The sequence below is a fragment of the Mesoplodon mirus genome, assembly GCF_964341445.2.
Source record: "Mesoplodon mirus genome assembly, chromosome: 13".
Lineage (NCBI taxonomy): Eukaryota > Metazoa > Chordata > Mammalia > Artiodactyla > Ziphiidae > Mesoplodon > Mesoplodon mirus.
The window spans coordinates 27644387-27658762 of record NC_138989.1 but is presented as its reverse complement, the minus strand read 5'-3'; the positions used below and the strand labels follow the sequence as shown (position 1 = coordinate 27658762).

The 14376-nt window shown below is 61.1% G+C and overlaps 2 protein-coding genes across 3 annotated transcripts; one reads left to right on the top strand and one right to left on the bottom strand.

Annotated features, from left to right (window-relative positions):
- Window positions 1-2210: 2210 nt before the first annotated feature.
- RANBP1 (RAN binding protein 1) lies at window positions 2211-8301 on the bottom strand. Its single transcript, XM_082640119.1, has 6 exons — window positions 8154-8301; window positions 6951-7087; window positions 5270-5427; window positions 3808-3936; window positions 3081-3146; window positions 2211-2623 (listed from the first exon to the last, which is right to left on the bottom strand). Exons 1-6 carry the CDS (start codon window positions 8166-8168, stop codon window positions 2508-2510), a joined length of 621 nt encoding a protein of 206 aa, XP_082496245.1. The 5' UTR covers window positions 8169-8301; the 3' UTR covers window positions 2211-2507.
- A 279-nt stretch (window positions 8302-8580) lies between these two features.
- On the top strand, window positions 8581-14054 carry TRMT2A (tRNA methyltransferase 2 homolog A). Of its 2 annotated transcripts, none has more exons than XM_082640118.1 (12): window positions 8581-8850; window positions 8967-9532; window positions 9727-9835; window positions 10109-10290; window positions 10469-10583; window positions 10675-10790; window positions 10867-10978; window positions 11413-11535; window positions 11712-11787; window positions 12058-12174; window positions 12308-12404; window positions 13946-14054. In XM_082640118.1, exons 1-12 carry the CDS (start codon window positions 8827-8829, stop codon window positions 14043-14045), a joined length of 1737 nt encoding a protein of 578 aa, XP_082496244.1. In that variant the 5' UTR covers window positions 8581-8826; the 3' UTR covers window positions 14046-14054. The 2 variants fall into 2 exon arrangements, with proteins under 2 accessions (XP_082496244.1, XP_082496243.1); XM_082640117.1 differs by lacking the exon at window positions 13946-14054 and adding an exon at window positions 12493-12947 and having other exon boundaries at window positions 8585-8850.
- Window positions 14055-14376: the final 322 nt, after the last annotated feature.

Sequence of the window (14376 nt, the reverse complement as noted above, 5' to 3'; positions counted from 1 at the left end):
GGGATAGGCCCGCGGGCAGGCCCACCTCCTGCAGGAAATCCCACCCCACCAGCACCGCCACTGCTGTCGCTTAAGGTGGACCAGCAGCCTCGCAGTGCTGGGCTGCGCGTGGGCGGACCACAGCCTCCACAGTGAGGACTGGCAAGTCTGTCCCCTGCAATACGTCCCTGGGTCCTCTGTTCTGAAACCAAGACCCATCTGCCCCCTCCCCAGGTCGGAATCCATGTGGGGCCCTCGCCCTCCCTGGCCCTGGGCATCTGCTTCTCTACAGCCAGAACCCCACGCAGCCCAGCGGCCACCTCCTCGGGCCACGCTGCACAGGCCCTGGGACTCCTCAGACTGGAAGACCCCACCTCGCCTTAAGGTCCTAGCCCAGCAGGCAGGGCCGTGAGCTGTTAGAAAGGAACCTGGGCTTGGGGGCCAGAACAGAGGCATTAATGCAGCTGGACAGCAGAGGTGGTAATGGGCTTCCTCCCACCACCCCCAGTTACAGCCTCTGCCCATCGGGGAGCCCACCCACCCCAGGAGGCCCAGGGCCCAGAGGTGAGCGAAGAGCAGACACCTCCTTGCTCTGCCCGGGCTGCTTCAGCCTCTGGTGGCCTCGGGGCCTGAGGACACACTGTAGCTTCCCCGGGCCTGGCTCTGGCTCCTGCCCTTCTGTGGCCCAGCACACGGAGGGCCCCGGAGGGCCTCCAGGTCTGTGCGGGGTGAGAGCTGTGCTGTGAGCACCTGTCGCTGGGCGTGGGCAGGAAGGGCACATGTCCCCCTTGAAGAGGTCCCTGCTGACTGCCTGGGCAGAGGGGTCCCGGGTGGGGCGGACCCAGTGAGGCCATGGCCCAGGTGTCCTCTCCTGAGCACAGCAGAGTGCCTGAGCTGCAGGCCAGGGGACTGACCTGGAACACAGTGGCCATTTCGCGCCCCACCCCCACCCCATCACACACCCCCTCACACACCCTGGCCTCAGGGAGTCCACCTGGACATACACTGGCTGGGGGCTCAGAGGAGCCCCCCCAGTGTCCCGGATCCTCCTGGCTGTCACACCTTGCAGTGCAGCCTGGTCACAGCACAGCTGTGCCCAAGCCACCCTGAGGGGCCGCCCTGCTCAGGGTTCCCCCCTTGGAGACACATCTCCTCACCCAAGAGGAGGGAGGTCAGCCTGGCATTTTACAGCAAATGGTATTCACCATGTACTACAGCCCAAAGCAGAGACGTTCCACATCCCTTCTGTGCTGGCAGGGGTGTGTGACCACCAGTCCCTGGAGAAGGACCACGGCCCAGCACCAGCCTTTCCAGTCAATGCATCGTGACCTCCACCAGCATCACGACTAAAATGGGGAGGTGCAAAAGCTTCCACGTCCCTCCCTGGGCCTCCCTGGTTGGGAAGGACCACCACAGGTGCCTGGCGAGCAAGCAAGGCCTTGGGATGCCAGCATGTGACCAAGGCCAATGAGGTCTTCAGTTTGGCTTCCTTTGGAGGTGCCTCCACCAGAGGCACAGGACACAGGGAAGACAGGCCAGGGCTGGGCCATGATGGAAGCCTCTGGTAGATGCTCCAGGGTCGGCTCCTGCCGGGCTCCTCCCCCTCCCCTGCGGGAGCTCCTCCAGCCCGGGTGGTCTCCCGGGACACAGGCCATTACAGGCGTGACCGTGTGCTTGGAGAACCTCTGCTGCTTAGGCCTACCTGCCTTACAGGACAAACTCCAAATGGCACTAACCCGCTTGCATCCCTGAAGTCCTTACTGAAAGCTCCCACAGATGTCCCCGGCCTCCACCCAGATGGAGGGCCAGGAGCACGCAGACAGGTCTTCTCCGAGGATGGCTGTGGGGCTGAGCCCTGCCTGCGCCCGGCACCAGGCCAGATGTGCGAGCTGTGGACGGGTGGCTCCGCCAGGACTGAGGGCCAACAAAAGATGCCGGGCCGAAGGCAGGGGACCCACTGGGTCTCTCTGTGCCACAGCCAAGGAGACCTGGTGGGCTTCCTCTCTCCCCCAAAGGCCAGGAAAAAACCTCCCTGTTCCTGGCCATGGGGCAAAGCAGGGCTGTTTAGGTCTCCAGGATAGCCCTGGCTTCCCCAGGCCACCTGCCCCACCAGCACCAGCTCAGACACACCGCGGCCCAAAGGCCACACAGCAGAGCGTGTGTGACGGCCAAAGGGGCAGGAACCCACTGTCCCAGGATGGGGCCGACGCACACATGGTCCTGCCTCCATGCAAGTTTCAAACGTGTTGTTTATTTGCTATTTTGATGACTATAAATAAGTGTTTCCACTATGGAAAAGAAAGTTAGCACAGTACATTCTCACGACTGGGTAATGGATTTTCTGAAGTCGTCTTCATTAGGGCAAAAACTTAGAAAAAAACAACCTGAATGTTGGAAGTCAGTTCTTTATATAAAGTCCCTTGTAAAAACAAAACAGAATAAAAACAAACCAAAAAGAAGGGTGCAGGGCAAAATTTAAAAAAAGAAAAAGGGAAAAGACAGGGAGAAAGGACACAACGGGAGCCGACTCATTGCTCCTCCTCAGCCACCTCCTTGGTCTCGTTCTCGGGCTCCTTGCCCTCCTTCACCGAAAGAGCTTCTAGCTTCTCAGCTACTTTCTCGGCACTATCATTTTTGCCAGATCCTGCCAAGACACAGGAACGCGGTAAGAAAGAATCACCGCTCTTGCCCAACCCCGTGGCAGCGGACAGGCCACTTCCCTGTGTGCCTCCAGGTAAACACGTGCTCACGCCTGGCACCCCGCTCAGGATGCTTGGCGACAGCATGGGGCCCTGAGTAAGCAGATGACCACGAGGACCTCTCCAAGCCCCTGCAGCCCCTGGGAGACTCCAGGAGACGTCGTGACTTGGCTACTAGGCCAGGCCAGAGAGCATGTGCATGGGGCCCCAGTGGCTGGCTTGCCCCTCAGAAAGCACCCGTGTACCGGGGTGGCTGCGTTGCCCTTGACAGGTCAAAGTGGTCACAGCCCCCCGAATGCTGCTGTGGCAGACGGAAAAAGCACCCGCCTGGGGCTGCAGCCAGGTGCAGAGTGAGTCTGCAGAGCCCCCCCGGGTGCCCGCCACCCCATGGGCATCTGGCACCTTTCTTTTCTCTCTCTTCAATCTCTTTCCTGCATTCTTCAAACTTCGTTTTGAATTTCTGTGCATCTGCAGAGATAAGAAAAGATACCCCCTTAAGGTCCCTGAGCAGCGAGGAGTACGTGTCCCGGAGGGTCTGAAACTCCAAGGTTCACAAGGCCTGTCCCAGGCTGCCCCAACCCTCCACCTCCCTGCCTGACTTGACACCCATCTGGGCAGGGCAGGGTAGCCTTGCTCCTGCCAGGCGCTCTGCTCTCTGCTCCTGCAGTCCCCATTCCCAGAGCAGAAGCGAGGTCCACTCAGCATTGGATGTTCAGCTACTGGGGTGCTGAGCCCCAGCACCCAACCAACCCCCCAGGGCCCACTGGGTGCTGCTTTTGACAACCCGAGCTAGAAAGATGTCCCAGCAGGGGAGAGGTCTGCCTGGGCACTGCCCTTGCTGGCACCCAGGCCATGGTGAGAGAACAGCTCGGCCCCGGGCAGACTGCCAGCACAGCCCCCTGTGAACTCAGCAAAGGAACCACACTATCATGGACTCAAGAGTCTGGGCAAGACCTCGAGGGCACTGAGATCCCTTCCCCGAGGGCCCATCAGACAGCAGGGCAGGAACAGTCCCCACCACGCGCTTCCCAGCTGCTGTCAACTCTCCCGGGAAAGCAACAGCACTGGCGTTGCAACCAAACGGCTACACCGTTAAGAAGCAGCGGCAGGCTGGCCCGGGCCTGCTTACTCTCGGCGTTAAGGAAGCGGATGGCCAGCAGCTCCTGCTTGGGGCACTCGTCGGCGAAGTCTGCGTGGGTATTCCAGACCCAGGCACGGTCACTGCCTGCGTTCGGCTTCAGCTCCATCATCGGCGTGACTGGAGAGAGAAGCCCCGTGAGGACGGTGCAGCTGTCAAGCTGGCCCACCCACCCTGACCCCTGAAGGCCCGAATTGGGGCAAGACAGGCCTGGTTTGGGGTTTGCCAACCAGGCTTAGACAAAGTCCTGTGGGATCTGGATTTTACCCAAACCTCTGAAAACACCCTGTGTTCACTTAAAACCAGGACCGCCCTGAATCTGGGAACACGGTGGCCCATTCCCTGACCACGAGGACACCTCAGCGAGGGTTTCCAATCCCAACTCAGCCAAGGCCTCCAATGCCACCACAGCTGCTCACGCCCAGCCCCGTTGGCCCTGCCCGTCTGACCAGCCCCCAGACCCAGGGCAGACATGGGCCACAAGGCCTTGTGGGCCCAGACCTTCCAGTGAAGGGCACCCACCACGTGGCTGTGTCCATGCTTGGCCACTCCATCCGGGACCTGGCCCACAGAAAGTGGGGAGCGGCAGAGGAGCAGAAGCCAGGAAATGGAGTGATCACCCAGGAAGGCTCATGGTCAGACCAAGGGACCAATCTCAGCCTTGCACTGTCCAGGGACACCACAGGGAACGAGGCCACCAGAAGTGGACACCGAGGGCCTCGTGACCTGCTCGTACGTCACAGAAGGTTGAGCCACGGCCGGGAATAAGCACAGCTGTCCATCTCCTCAGACCTTGCACAGACTCAAGGGGGACGAGCTCCCCAAGAAACAGGAGCACCCCAGAGCCACACTCACCCCACGGCCCTGGCAGAAGCCTCCTGAGATACAGGACACGCCCAGCCCCAGGAATACGTCACATTCTGAACCGAGAGCGGTCATCCCAGCCCACAGACACCCAGTGAGCCCGCATTCCTACGGGGCACCAGGCCTGGGACCCACCTGCAGCTCACAGCAAACAACCCAGTGACCGGCCTGGCTCTGGGAAAAGCAGGGGGTCAGGGAAGACCCCCGGAAAAACATCTCAAATTGAGTTGGGAGACGAGGACCAGGCCAGAGCCAATGGCCTGGGCAGGGTGGGAGGACCATGGGGCAGGGACATGGAGTCTGGCCCGTGAAGGCCAGGGGGACTGTGGTGCCAGGAGGCCCCTCCCTGCTCGTCTGGCCATATCACCCTCCAGGGCTGCTCCCTCTGGTTCCTGCCAGGGTCACCTGTGTGCCCAGAGGAGGGGCCCTGCCCCGTCGGACACGTTTGCTTCCAGACACACACTTGCGGCTCCAGAGCAGCCCAGTAACCAAGGGACTGACATGGGGGGAATCTTACTGTCACCCCTTCGCCAGCCAAGCTGCGGGTGGCTTTTCCTGGACGCCCCACACTGTGCCTGGGGCCACCTACTGTAGTGGTTGGCGCAGATCTTGAGGGTCTTGTCCCTGCGCATGAGGAGGCGGATGGTCCCCTTCTCCTTGTGCTTCAGCAGCTTGACGTCCCCAGTGCCCCGCTCCTTCCACTCCGGGAGGTCGTTCTCTGAAGCAAACCGGAACAGCTTGGCCCGCCTTTGAGGAAAGCCATTGAGCGAGGGGTCAGGCAAGCACAGAAGGGGATGAACAAGCCTGTGCCCGCGGCGTCACGAAACACCCTTGCCTTTCTTTTTACTCCCAGAACCACAAGTCAAGACGTCAACAAAAGACTGAGACGGCTCAACAAACTCCAGATTTTTGCTTCACAATAAAAAAAGAAAAAAAATTCCTACAGTTGCAGCGTATTCCAACAGTTAAGACCTGACCTCTCAAGAGAGCCCACTGCGTCCTGAGCAAGGCTGCAATCACGGGGCGGGGGGCTCCCTGGCGTCCCCGGTGCCCCAAGGGCAGCACGGAAGTAGGCAGGGGCCGAGAAGCCTTCCCTCTCCTGGGAAGACGGGGCTGCAGGCCTCTGCTTAGGCCACCAGGCTCTGGCCCAACAGCCCGCCTTCCTGCCCAGAGCAGCCCTGCCCTTTGCTTCCCCACAGGACCCCAGCTCAGCCGGTCCCTTTCCTATGGAAGACTCTGCTCCCCGAACTCAACTCTGTCAAGGGAGATGCATCCTCAGAAAGAAGCCCCAGGCCCATGGTGAAGGCCCCACCCACTGGCCTCACTTCCCTCAGGACGCCAGAACGTGCAGCAGCATTTCTACGCAGATCAGAGACCCAGAAAACCAGTGTCTTTATGGAGCCACCCAGCACCCTCTGAGACCCAAGGGGTGCAGACAGCTCTCCTTCCCCAGGCCCTTGGGAGTGGTGGGGAGGGGCTGGTCTCTCCAGCCTCCCTGCCTTAGAGGGAGGAGTTGCAGTGCTGGTGATCCCCTCTGCTTCCCTCCCCTGACCCACAGCAAAGCACTCAAACCATAACCTGGCATCTTGGACAGAATTTGAAGGGTGGAGAGTTTGCTTCCCCCCTGATTTCCACTAACTTGTAGCTACATTAGCGTCTCCTGCGATCCTGCGTGTCCGCGTGGTGCCGTCACTTTGTTGCACACATCTGGATGCATGGCTTCTGTGACCACTGCTTCAAAGTGACACGGCCACCGTAGCTTCTTGTTGAGAGCACCAAGAATCACGTATGATTTTTAAAGAGTAACTTTAATGACTATAGCACCGCCCACTCTCATTTGTAATTCCAAGCAGTTTTGTATACTAAAAGTATTGAATCGAAAATTCATAAACTTCAAAGTACCCCCACATTTAAGGAAAAAAGATAATAGTAAAGACCCAATGCTCAACCAGCGGCAGGGGGCTGAAAGAGTCTTAGAGGCAAGGGTGGCAAGGACAGGGGACTTGGGGAGATGTCCCTTGTGGACAGAGCAGTGGTAACATGACACCTGGGAGTGCCCATCCCTCCTCAAGACTGGCCTCAGGGCAGCAGGGACACCCAGGACCTAGGAATGAGTGGATTCTAACAACAGCCTTGATTTCCACGTGGGAGTAGCCATCACAAAACCCTCCATGTGGTTAAAGGTCAAGCCAAGACCTTGACACCCATAAAAACCAGTTACTATCTTATACTAAAAATGCTTACTTCTGAAAAGACACCAACTTACTTACATTTTAAAAAGCTCCTCTTCATCTTCTTCCAGCGTTTTAATTTCTTGCTCCGGAAGAGAAACTATTGGTTCAAACTGGGGGTCATGGTTGGACTCGTCGGCATTCTCGGTGGAGGTGTCGTGGTCCTCGTGGGTGTCCTGTGGAGCAGGGTGGAGATATGACCCTACTGGCCACGCCAGAGCTCACCAGTGGCCACAGCCATCATCCCCACTAGTGAAGGGCCTCACCACAAAGCAAGGGATTAAAAAAGCCTTTCAACCCAAAGCTTTTCTCCGGAATCTGAAGTGAGACACCGGACTCCGACACCCTCCCCCAGATGCAACAACCACACCTGCACAGACTGATTGGTCTCCTTAAACCCTGAAACGCCCAGTGCCGGGGAGAAACTGCCCCAGGCTCCTCATCTGTAATATGCAGATGCTGATACTGCCACGCACAGACTAAGATCACGATGATGGAGAAAAGAGGGCCTAGAAAGAAACACTACCCTTAAAACAAAGCAACCCTTTGAGTTTTTACTGTTTGAGAAAAATCTGTGCTGTTCCTTAAAGAGGAAAAAAAGTTGTGATGGATCTGCTAGCGTTTATACAGAATTCACAGTTCTGCCGGCAGTTATACCTAGGTTAGGAAAATTACGTTTATAATTCAAAAGAATTCACACAAGAGCCACAGAATTCTAATCCAGTGCAAAGAACTAACTGTAGCGCACAAAGGATCATGTTTTAGGTTGTCTCACGGAGCACGTGGCTTGGCAATCCATAGCCCGTGAAGATAAGACACCCAGACTTAGCTCCCGGGCTCTGCCCAGAAACGCAGGCCTTCGTCGGCTCCTCGGCCGGATCGCACCGGGCCGCACGGCCACCCTCGGGCCCCCGCTGCCACAGGCCGCCCGCCGGGCCGCGCAGAAGCGGAGGCCGGTGGCGGCTTGGGGACCAGAAACGGATGAATGGGGGTTTGCGCGGGCCGCGGGCGGGCGGGGGCCGTCTCGGTGCGGGGCCCGCGGGGATCGAGCGGGGAGCCTGCGCCCGCCCGCGGCCCGGCGGCCAGGAGCGAGAGCGAGGCCCGGCCGCCCCAAGGTCACGCGGCCCCGCGCCCGAGCCCGCTGGCCGGCGGGGGTTGGCGGCGGCGCGGGCCTCCCACGTGGCCGCCGGTAGCGGCCCCGGCCCGCCCGGCCCCCGCCCCAGCCCGCCCAGCCCGGCCCACCTTGGCGGCCGCCATGGGCGCGGCGGCGGCGGCGGCGGCGGCTCGGCTGGCTCGGTCGTCGCGGGCTCCGCGGCCTCTCGGCGGCTAGTCGCAGCTCCTTCCTCCGCGTCTGGCGCCGGCAACTCCCGCCCGCCCTCTCTTCCCTCCGCCCCGCGACCCGAACCCCGACCCCTGACCCCGGCGGCGGGAAACGCGCCGCGATTCAAAACCAGCGCAGCTTTATTGGCTCAGGCGGCGGACATTCTCATTGTCCAGCCCGCCCCGCTCTTCCCGCCAAAACGCCCGCGGCGCATGCCCGGCCCGCCCGGAGGCCGGGGAGCGCGCACTCCCGGCGGCCCTCGCGCGCACTTCCGTCCGCGGCCGCGCGCTCCCCTAGAGCTCGCGGACAGTGCTGGGGGTCCGAGCGGCGCGTGGCGATGACGTCACCGGAAGCGGGGACGATAGAGACGCGCCGCCTGAGCTGTGCGCGCCGGCGGACGAGAGAGCGACCGGCGGGCGCGTGCCCCTGCCTGGCGGGCTGCGTAGCCCGTGCCCGAGACCCGGACCTGAGCGCAGAGCGTACGAGTTCCGCCCCCGCCCGGGCCGGAGCAGGGCCGGCCTCAACGAGTCGCAGCCGCTCTCCGCGCGCCCCCCGTGTGCCAGGCCCCGGGCGAGGCAGCCGACCGAGTGGACGATGGGTGACGAGCTCGACGGTGAAGTACGGTGAAGGGAGATCCTGGCGGAGCCGGGGGCGGGTGGTGAGATGGGACGGGGAGGAAGAGGCTCGGGGCGCGCGGGCCCCAGCCAGCCCGCCTGTCTGCTGTCTCCACGCAGGGCCGGGCGCGCGTGGGGGGCCCCGGCCAGGACGGCCCCAGCGCTCCGGGCAGCCCCGCGGCCCCGGGCCCCCAGCAGGGGGAGGAGCAGGCCACGGGGACCGGGGCCGCGGGACCGGGTGCTCAGCCGGGGCCCTACAGCTACATCCGGGCTGGCCTGTTCACCTCGGAGATCTTCAAGTTGGAGCTTCAGAACGTGCCGCGCCACGCCAGCTTTAGCGACGTCCGGCGCTTCCTGGGCCGCTTCGGGCTGCAGCCCCATAAGACGAAGCTCTTCGGGCAGCCTCCCTGCGCCTTCGTGACCTTTCGCAGCGCCGCCGAGCGCGACAAAGCCCTGTGTGTGCTGCACGGCGCCCTGTGGAAGGGCCGGCCGCTCAGCGTGCGCCTGGCCAGGCCCAAGGCTGACCCCTTGGCCCGGAAGAGGCAACGGGAGGACCAGGGGGAGCCACCTGCCACCCCCGCCACGTGCATCGCTGATGTGGTGACCCCTCTTTGGACCATGCCCTACGCGGAGCAGCTTGAACGGAAGCGGCTGGAGTGTGAGCAGGTGCTGCAGAAGCTCGCCAAGTGAGTGTGGGTGCGGGCACTCCTGGGCAGAGCGCCCATCGGCGGCTCCCTGTGCGCTCAGCCTGTTCAGATACCCCTTTGGGGAGCCAGCCAGTAAAAACCCTGTGTTACCGGTCGGGACAGTGAGGTCCCAAAAAGGGCCCCAGGTGCTTGGGCAATTGGAGCCTGACCTCTGCCCCTCCTTTGCCCCGCAGGGAAATCGGGAGCACCAACCGCGCCCTGCTCCCTTGGCTGCTCTTACAGAGGCACAAACACAATAAGGCCTGCTGCCCACTGGAGGGGGTCCGGCCATCACCTCAGCAGGTCAGGGCCTCTCCTCTCACAGAAGCTCCTCCTGCCCCGCTCTCCCATCTCTCTTCCTGCCCCGCTCTCCCATCTCTCTTCCTGCTGCGCATCTGCTTATGATTCTCATCAAGTGCTTGTTAGTTGTCAGCCTTCTGCCCTGGGCTGCCAGGGCCTGCAGGGGAACCAGGGCCTCGCTCACCGCTGTCTTTTGCTGTGCACCCTCCATGCACGAGTGCTGGACCGCCGGGGTAAGGGTGGGCGTCTCTCTGTTTCCTTCTCCTCTTCCTGCAGACTGAGTATCGGAACAAATGTGAGTTTCTGGTTGGTGTTGGGGTGGATGGGGAAGACAACACGGTCGGCTGCCGGCTTGGCAAGTACAAGGGCGGGACGTGTGCTGTGGCAGCCCCCTTCGACACCGTGCATATCCCTGGGGCCACCAAGCAGGTGGTGAAGGCTTTCCAGGAGTTCATCCGGTGAGGACACGTGGCTGGGCTGGTGGCTCCAGGACATCCCGAGGCAGTCTGGGAGCAGAAGACCTGGGTCCTATCTGGGGGGTCTGGTGGGTGTGGCTGGAGGAGAGAGCAGGGACGCTGCTCATCCTATCTTGGTCGGCAGATGTCAGAGACTTAGGGCCATCTGTGGCTCCCACAGGTCCACTCCCTACTCGGCGTATGACCCGGAGACATACTCGGGTCACTGGAAGCAGCTGACCGTGCGCATCAGCCGCCGTGGCCAAGCCATGGCCATTGCCTACTTCCACCCGCAGGTCTCAAGCGGGTGGCTTGCTGGGGGAGGGGTGTCTGGGCCAGAGCAGACTTCAACACAGTCTTATGGGCCTTTTCTACTGCCTGCTCCAGAATCTGAGCCCTGAGGAGCTGGAGGGGCTGAAGGCTTCTTTGGCACAGCACTTCATGGAGGGGCCAGGCAAGACCAGTGGGGTGACTTGCCTCTACTTCGTGGAGGAGGGACAGCGGTTAGTAGCCCAGGTGGGGCTGGGTGGGTTTCTCCGAGGACTGGTGACACTGATAAACCCACCTTCCCGCCTACAGAAAGACCCCCAGCCAAGAGGGCCTGCCTCTGGAGCATGTGGCTGGGGACGAGTGCATCCGCGAGGACCTGCTGGGGCTGACCTTCCGGATTTCCCCTCACGCCTTCTTCCAGGTGACCAGATCCCTGGGCTCCAGGCTGGTGCAGCAGAGAGGGGAGAGCATCCAGGCAGGGAGCCGCCAGGGCTGCGAGGTTGGCCACCTGGAGGAAGGGCTGCTAACCGTGGCCACTCGCTAGACCCTGGTGACCACCCTGTGGGAGGGTGGCTTGTGGGCACGACACCGGGCTCTGGTGCTGGTGGGGTCTGGTAATGCTGCTGCAGGGGTCCCATGGGTCCAGCTCTCGAGGAGGTGGGAGGGGGGCAGCATTGAGTTGCTTTCTTGGCCGGGAGACTGGGTGTGGACGGAGGGGCCCTGGGGCCCTCAGGCAGTGAGAGGTGGGGAAGGGAGTGGTGGTGGGGCGGCCAAGAGCACAAGCGCCTGGGGATGCAGGCACTGGGGGGCTGGAGGGCAGCGGATAGGCTGCTCTGATGCGTAACCCATGCCCAGGTGAACACCCCCGCGGCTGAGGTGCTCTACACGCTCATCCAGGACTGGGCCCAGCTGGACGCAGGGAGCACGGTGCTGGATGTGTGCTGCGGCACCGGCACCATCGGCCTGGCTCTGGCCCGGGTGAGCCCTCCTACCCTGGTCAAGAGCATGCTCTTCCCCACCCCACCCTTGTGTCACCGTCCTGTCTGTCATGACCCCCCAAGAGAACCTCAGACTGTTCAGGTCCTCTTTTGCTGCCCCCCAGAAGGTCCACGGGTGGGGAGGGGCGCCATCGGTCTGCCCTGTTTCTGCTCCAGAAGGTAAAGAGAGTCGTGGGGATCGAGCTGTGCCAGGAGGCTGTGGAGGACGCCCGGGTGAATGCCCTGGACAACGGTGAGAGCCAGTGGGCCTCGCAGTGGGTGGCAGGCCCTGTGCGTCCCTCCACACGGCACCTGGGACCCACACAGTGGCTGCTAGGGCTCATGGGGTGGGGACAGAAAGGGCCCCTACTGTGTGGACCTATTGTGTGCCCACGATGCCTGAGGCTGCCCCGCAGGGAAGGGTTTTCCTGAGGTGTCTTCTGGGGGCTTCTGGACTCGGCCGGGCAGGTCTTTGGGGGGTGTCCCGGGCCTCACGGCAGGGCTGCTGCTCTGCCACCTCCAGAGTTGAGCAACGTCGAGTTCCATTGCGGGAGGGCCGAGGACCTGGTACCTGCACTGGTGAGCAGACTGGCGTCCCAGCAGCTCATGGCCGTCCTGGACCCACCCCGTGCCGGTCTACGTGAGTGGTCTCCACCTGAGGGGTGGTGCGGGGAGGCAGAGGGTGGCCCACTAAGCTGCCTGGTCTCGGGCCCCTGTCCGCTCCTTGAGGGAGCCATTGGGGACTCTCCCTTGAGGGGTCTGTGCCTCCCCAGATTCCAAAGTGATCCTGGCTGTCCGCAGAGCTGAGAACCTCAAGCGACTCCTGTATGTCTCCTGCAACCCCCGGGCAGCCATGGGCAACTTTGTGGAGTGAGTGTGGGGCCTGGGTGGACGGGCCCTCACCCCAGGAGACCCTGCTGTACCCATGCAGTTGACCATGGCGCTCCCTCCCATACAGCCTCTGCAGGGCCCCGTCGAACCGGGTGAAGGGCAGTCCCTTCCGGCCAGTCAAGGCTGTGGCCGTGGACCTGTTCCCGCAGACCCCCCACTGTGAGATGCTCATCCTGTTTGAGAGAGTAGAGCACCCCGATGGCGTGGGGGCCCTGGAGCCCCCAAATCCTCGAGTCCAGCCCCCGCCAGGGCCCCCAGGTGACACCCCACCAGAAACCAGGGCCTCCCCTGCTTCTTAGTTCTCTGGGGCAGCAGAAACCAGCCCTTCCAGAACAGCACCCAGACTGCATCACGGGCAGAATCCAGGGGCTCCCCAAGTCCTTGCCTTGCCCTGCCTGGCATACTCAGGCAATAGCCACAGAGGGTACAAGATCCCTGTCCCCATGGGCTCCTGTGGCCTGCTCCCCCCTCACCCCCAAAATGGGCCGCAAGGGCTGGAATAAACAAGTGCTGAACTACCAATGTTTGTGGTAAGAACTCAGAGCCTGGCACACAGGGACTTCTCTACCCTCACCACAGGTGCAAAGGGGCAGGGCCAGGAGCGCTCGTAAGAACTGGCCCAGTTGGAACAGTTCTCCCAGCTCTTTGTGTGGCCAAAAGTCCTGGTGTCCCAGCAGAACCTGATGACAGACACAAGCCTTGTGGCCAAGGGCCAACTGTACACACAGCGTGGGGAGCACAGAGCAAGATGCTGCCCTGTTGCCCTTCCCCACCCTCATTGCAGTCCCATCCCCAAAGGGACATACCTCCCAGTGACCACAAGAGCTAGAGGTGGAATTGGGACACTGCTTAGCTGCTCTGGCCTTCAGGGCAGCTCTGGCCAGTTGAGGACCCATGGCCAGAAGAAAAACAGACCAGCCATTTCCTTTTGGACAGTTTTGCTTTATGCGTTCAGACAATCAAGGCTCACCCCATAGCCATGGCCCAGCTGCCACCTGGGAGGTACACAAAGGATGGTGGCCACCCAGAAGTGGCCTCAGCACAGGCTCCCCCTGCTCTCTGCCCCCGCAGTACGGCTGTGTTCACAGAATACTTGCACCCACACAAGGGACAGAGGAAGGAAGGACTCGGGGAGGCCTCAGTGAGGCTCACCTGCCTCCAGTGTGCACAAAGCTTTGGTTCGAGGTGGTGCATCTGACTTTTAAGGGCAAACAGTTATAGTCAAATGGTTATTCACAACTGCAGACGGGGCAGGACAGAAGCAAGTGTGTAATTATAGCAACTTGATTTGCAGACTCTCTTTTACAAAGGTCAGCACAGGCACCAACCTCAGTCACGGTGTGGCAAGGCATAGAAAATACTGTCTCCTGTAAAAACACCACCCATAGGGGAGGTGTCCAGCACTGTGCCATGAGCACACGGTGCCCTGAACAGGTCCGGGGCGGGGAGCCAACGGTTCACAACCAACTTGGACTGCTGGGACTCCGTGGAAACAAGATCTACCCCACACCTGTCCATAGGGGCCACCTAGTCACCTGGCTACACCAGACGGCTGCTCTCAAAATCCAGTGCCGCCCCAACGTGCTCGCACCAGCTCTGGACAGGAGCACCAGCATGTGAACGCACTGCACCAAGGGTCCTCGTTTCCTCTCAAGTCCACGAGCTAAAATGTGTTAACTGTTCACATCTGCTACATGATTCCAAATCTATCTTCTACTCTCACTGTAAAAGTTTCTTTCCAAACGCTAAAATACCATAAAAGCTTTAAAAATTGATGGGTGGACAGACTTGACTGTGCAAAAATTTAGTAAAAAATTGCCAGAGGCCAGCGAAGGTGAGGGGCCTCAGTGTCTAAGAAGGCATGTTTTGGGGGGCATTAAGACTTAGAAGAATGGACTGCAGCCCAGACAGGGGCAGCAAGCTGGGCAGGGACAGGTGCCTTCATCCACAT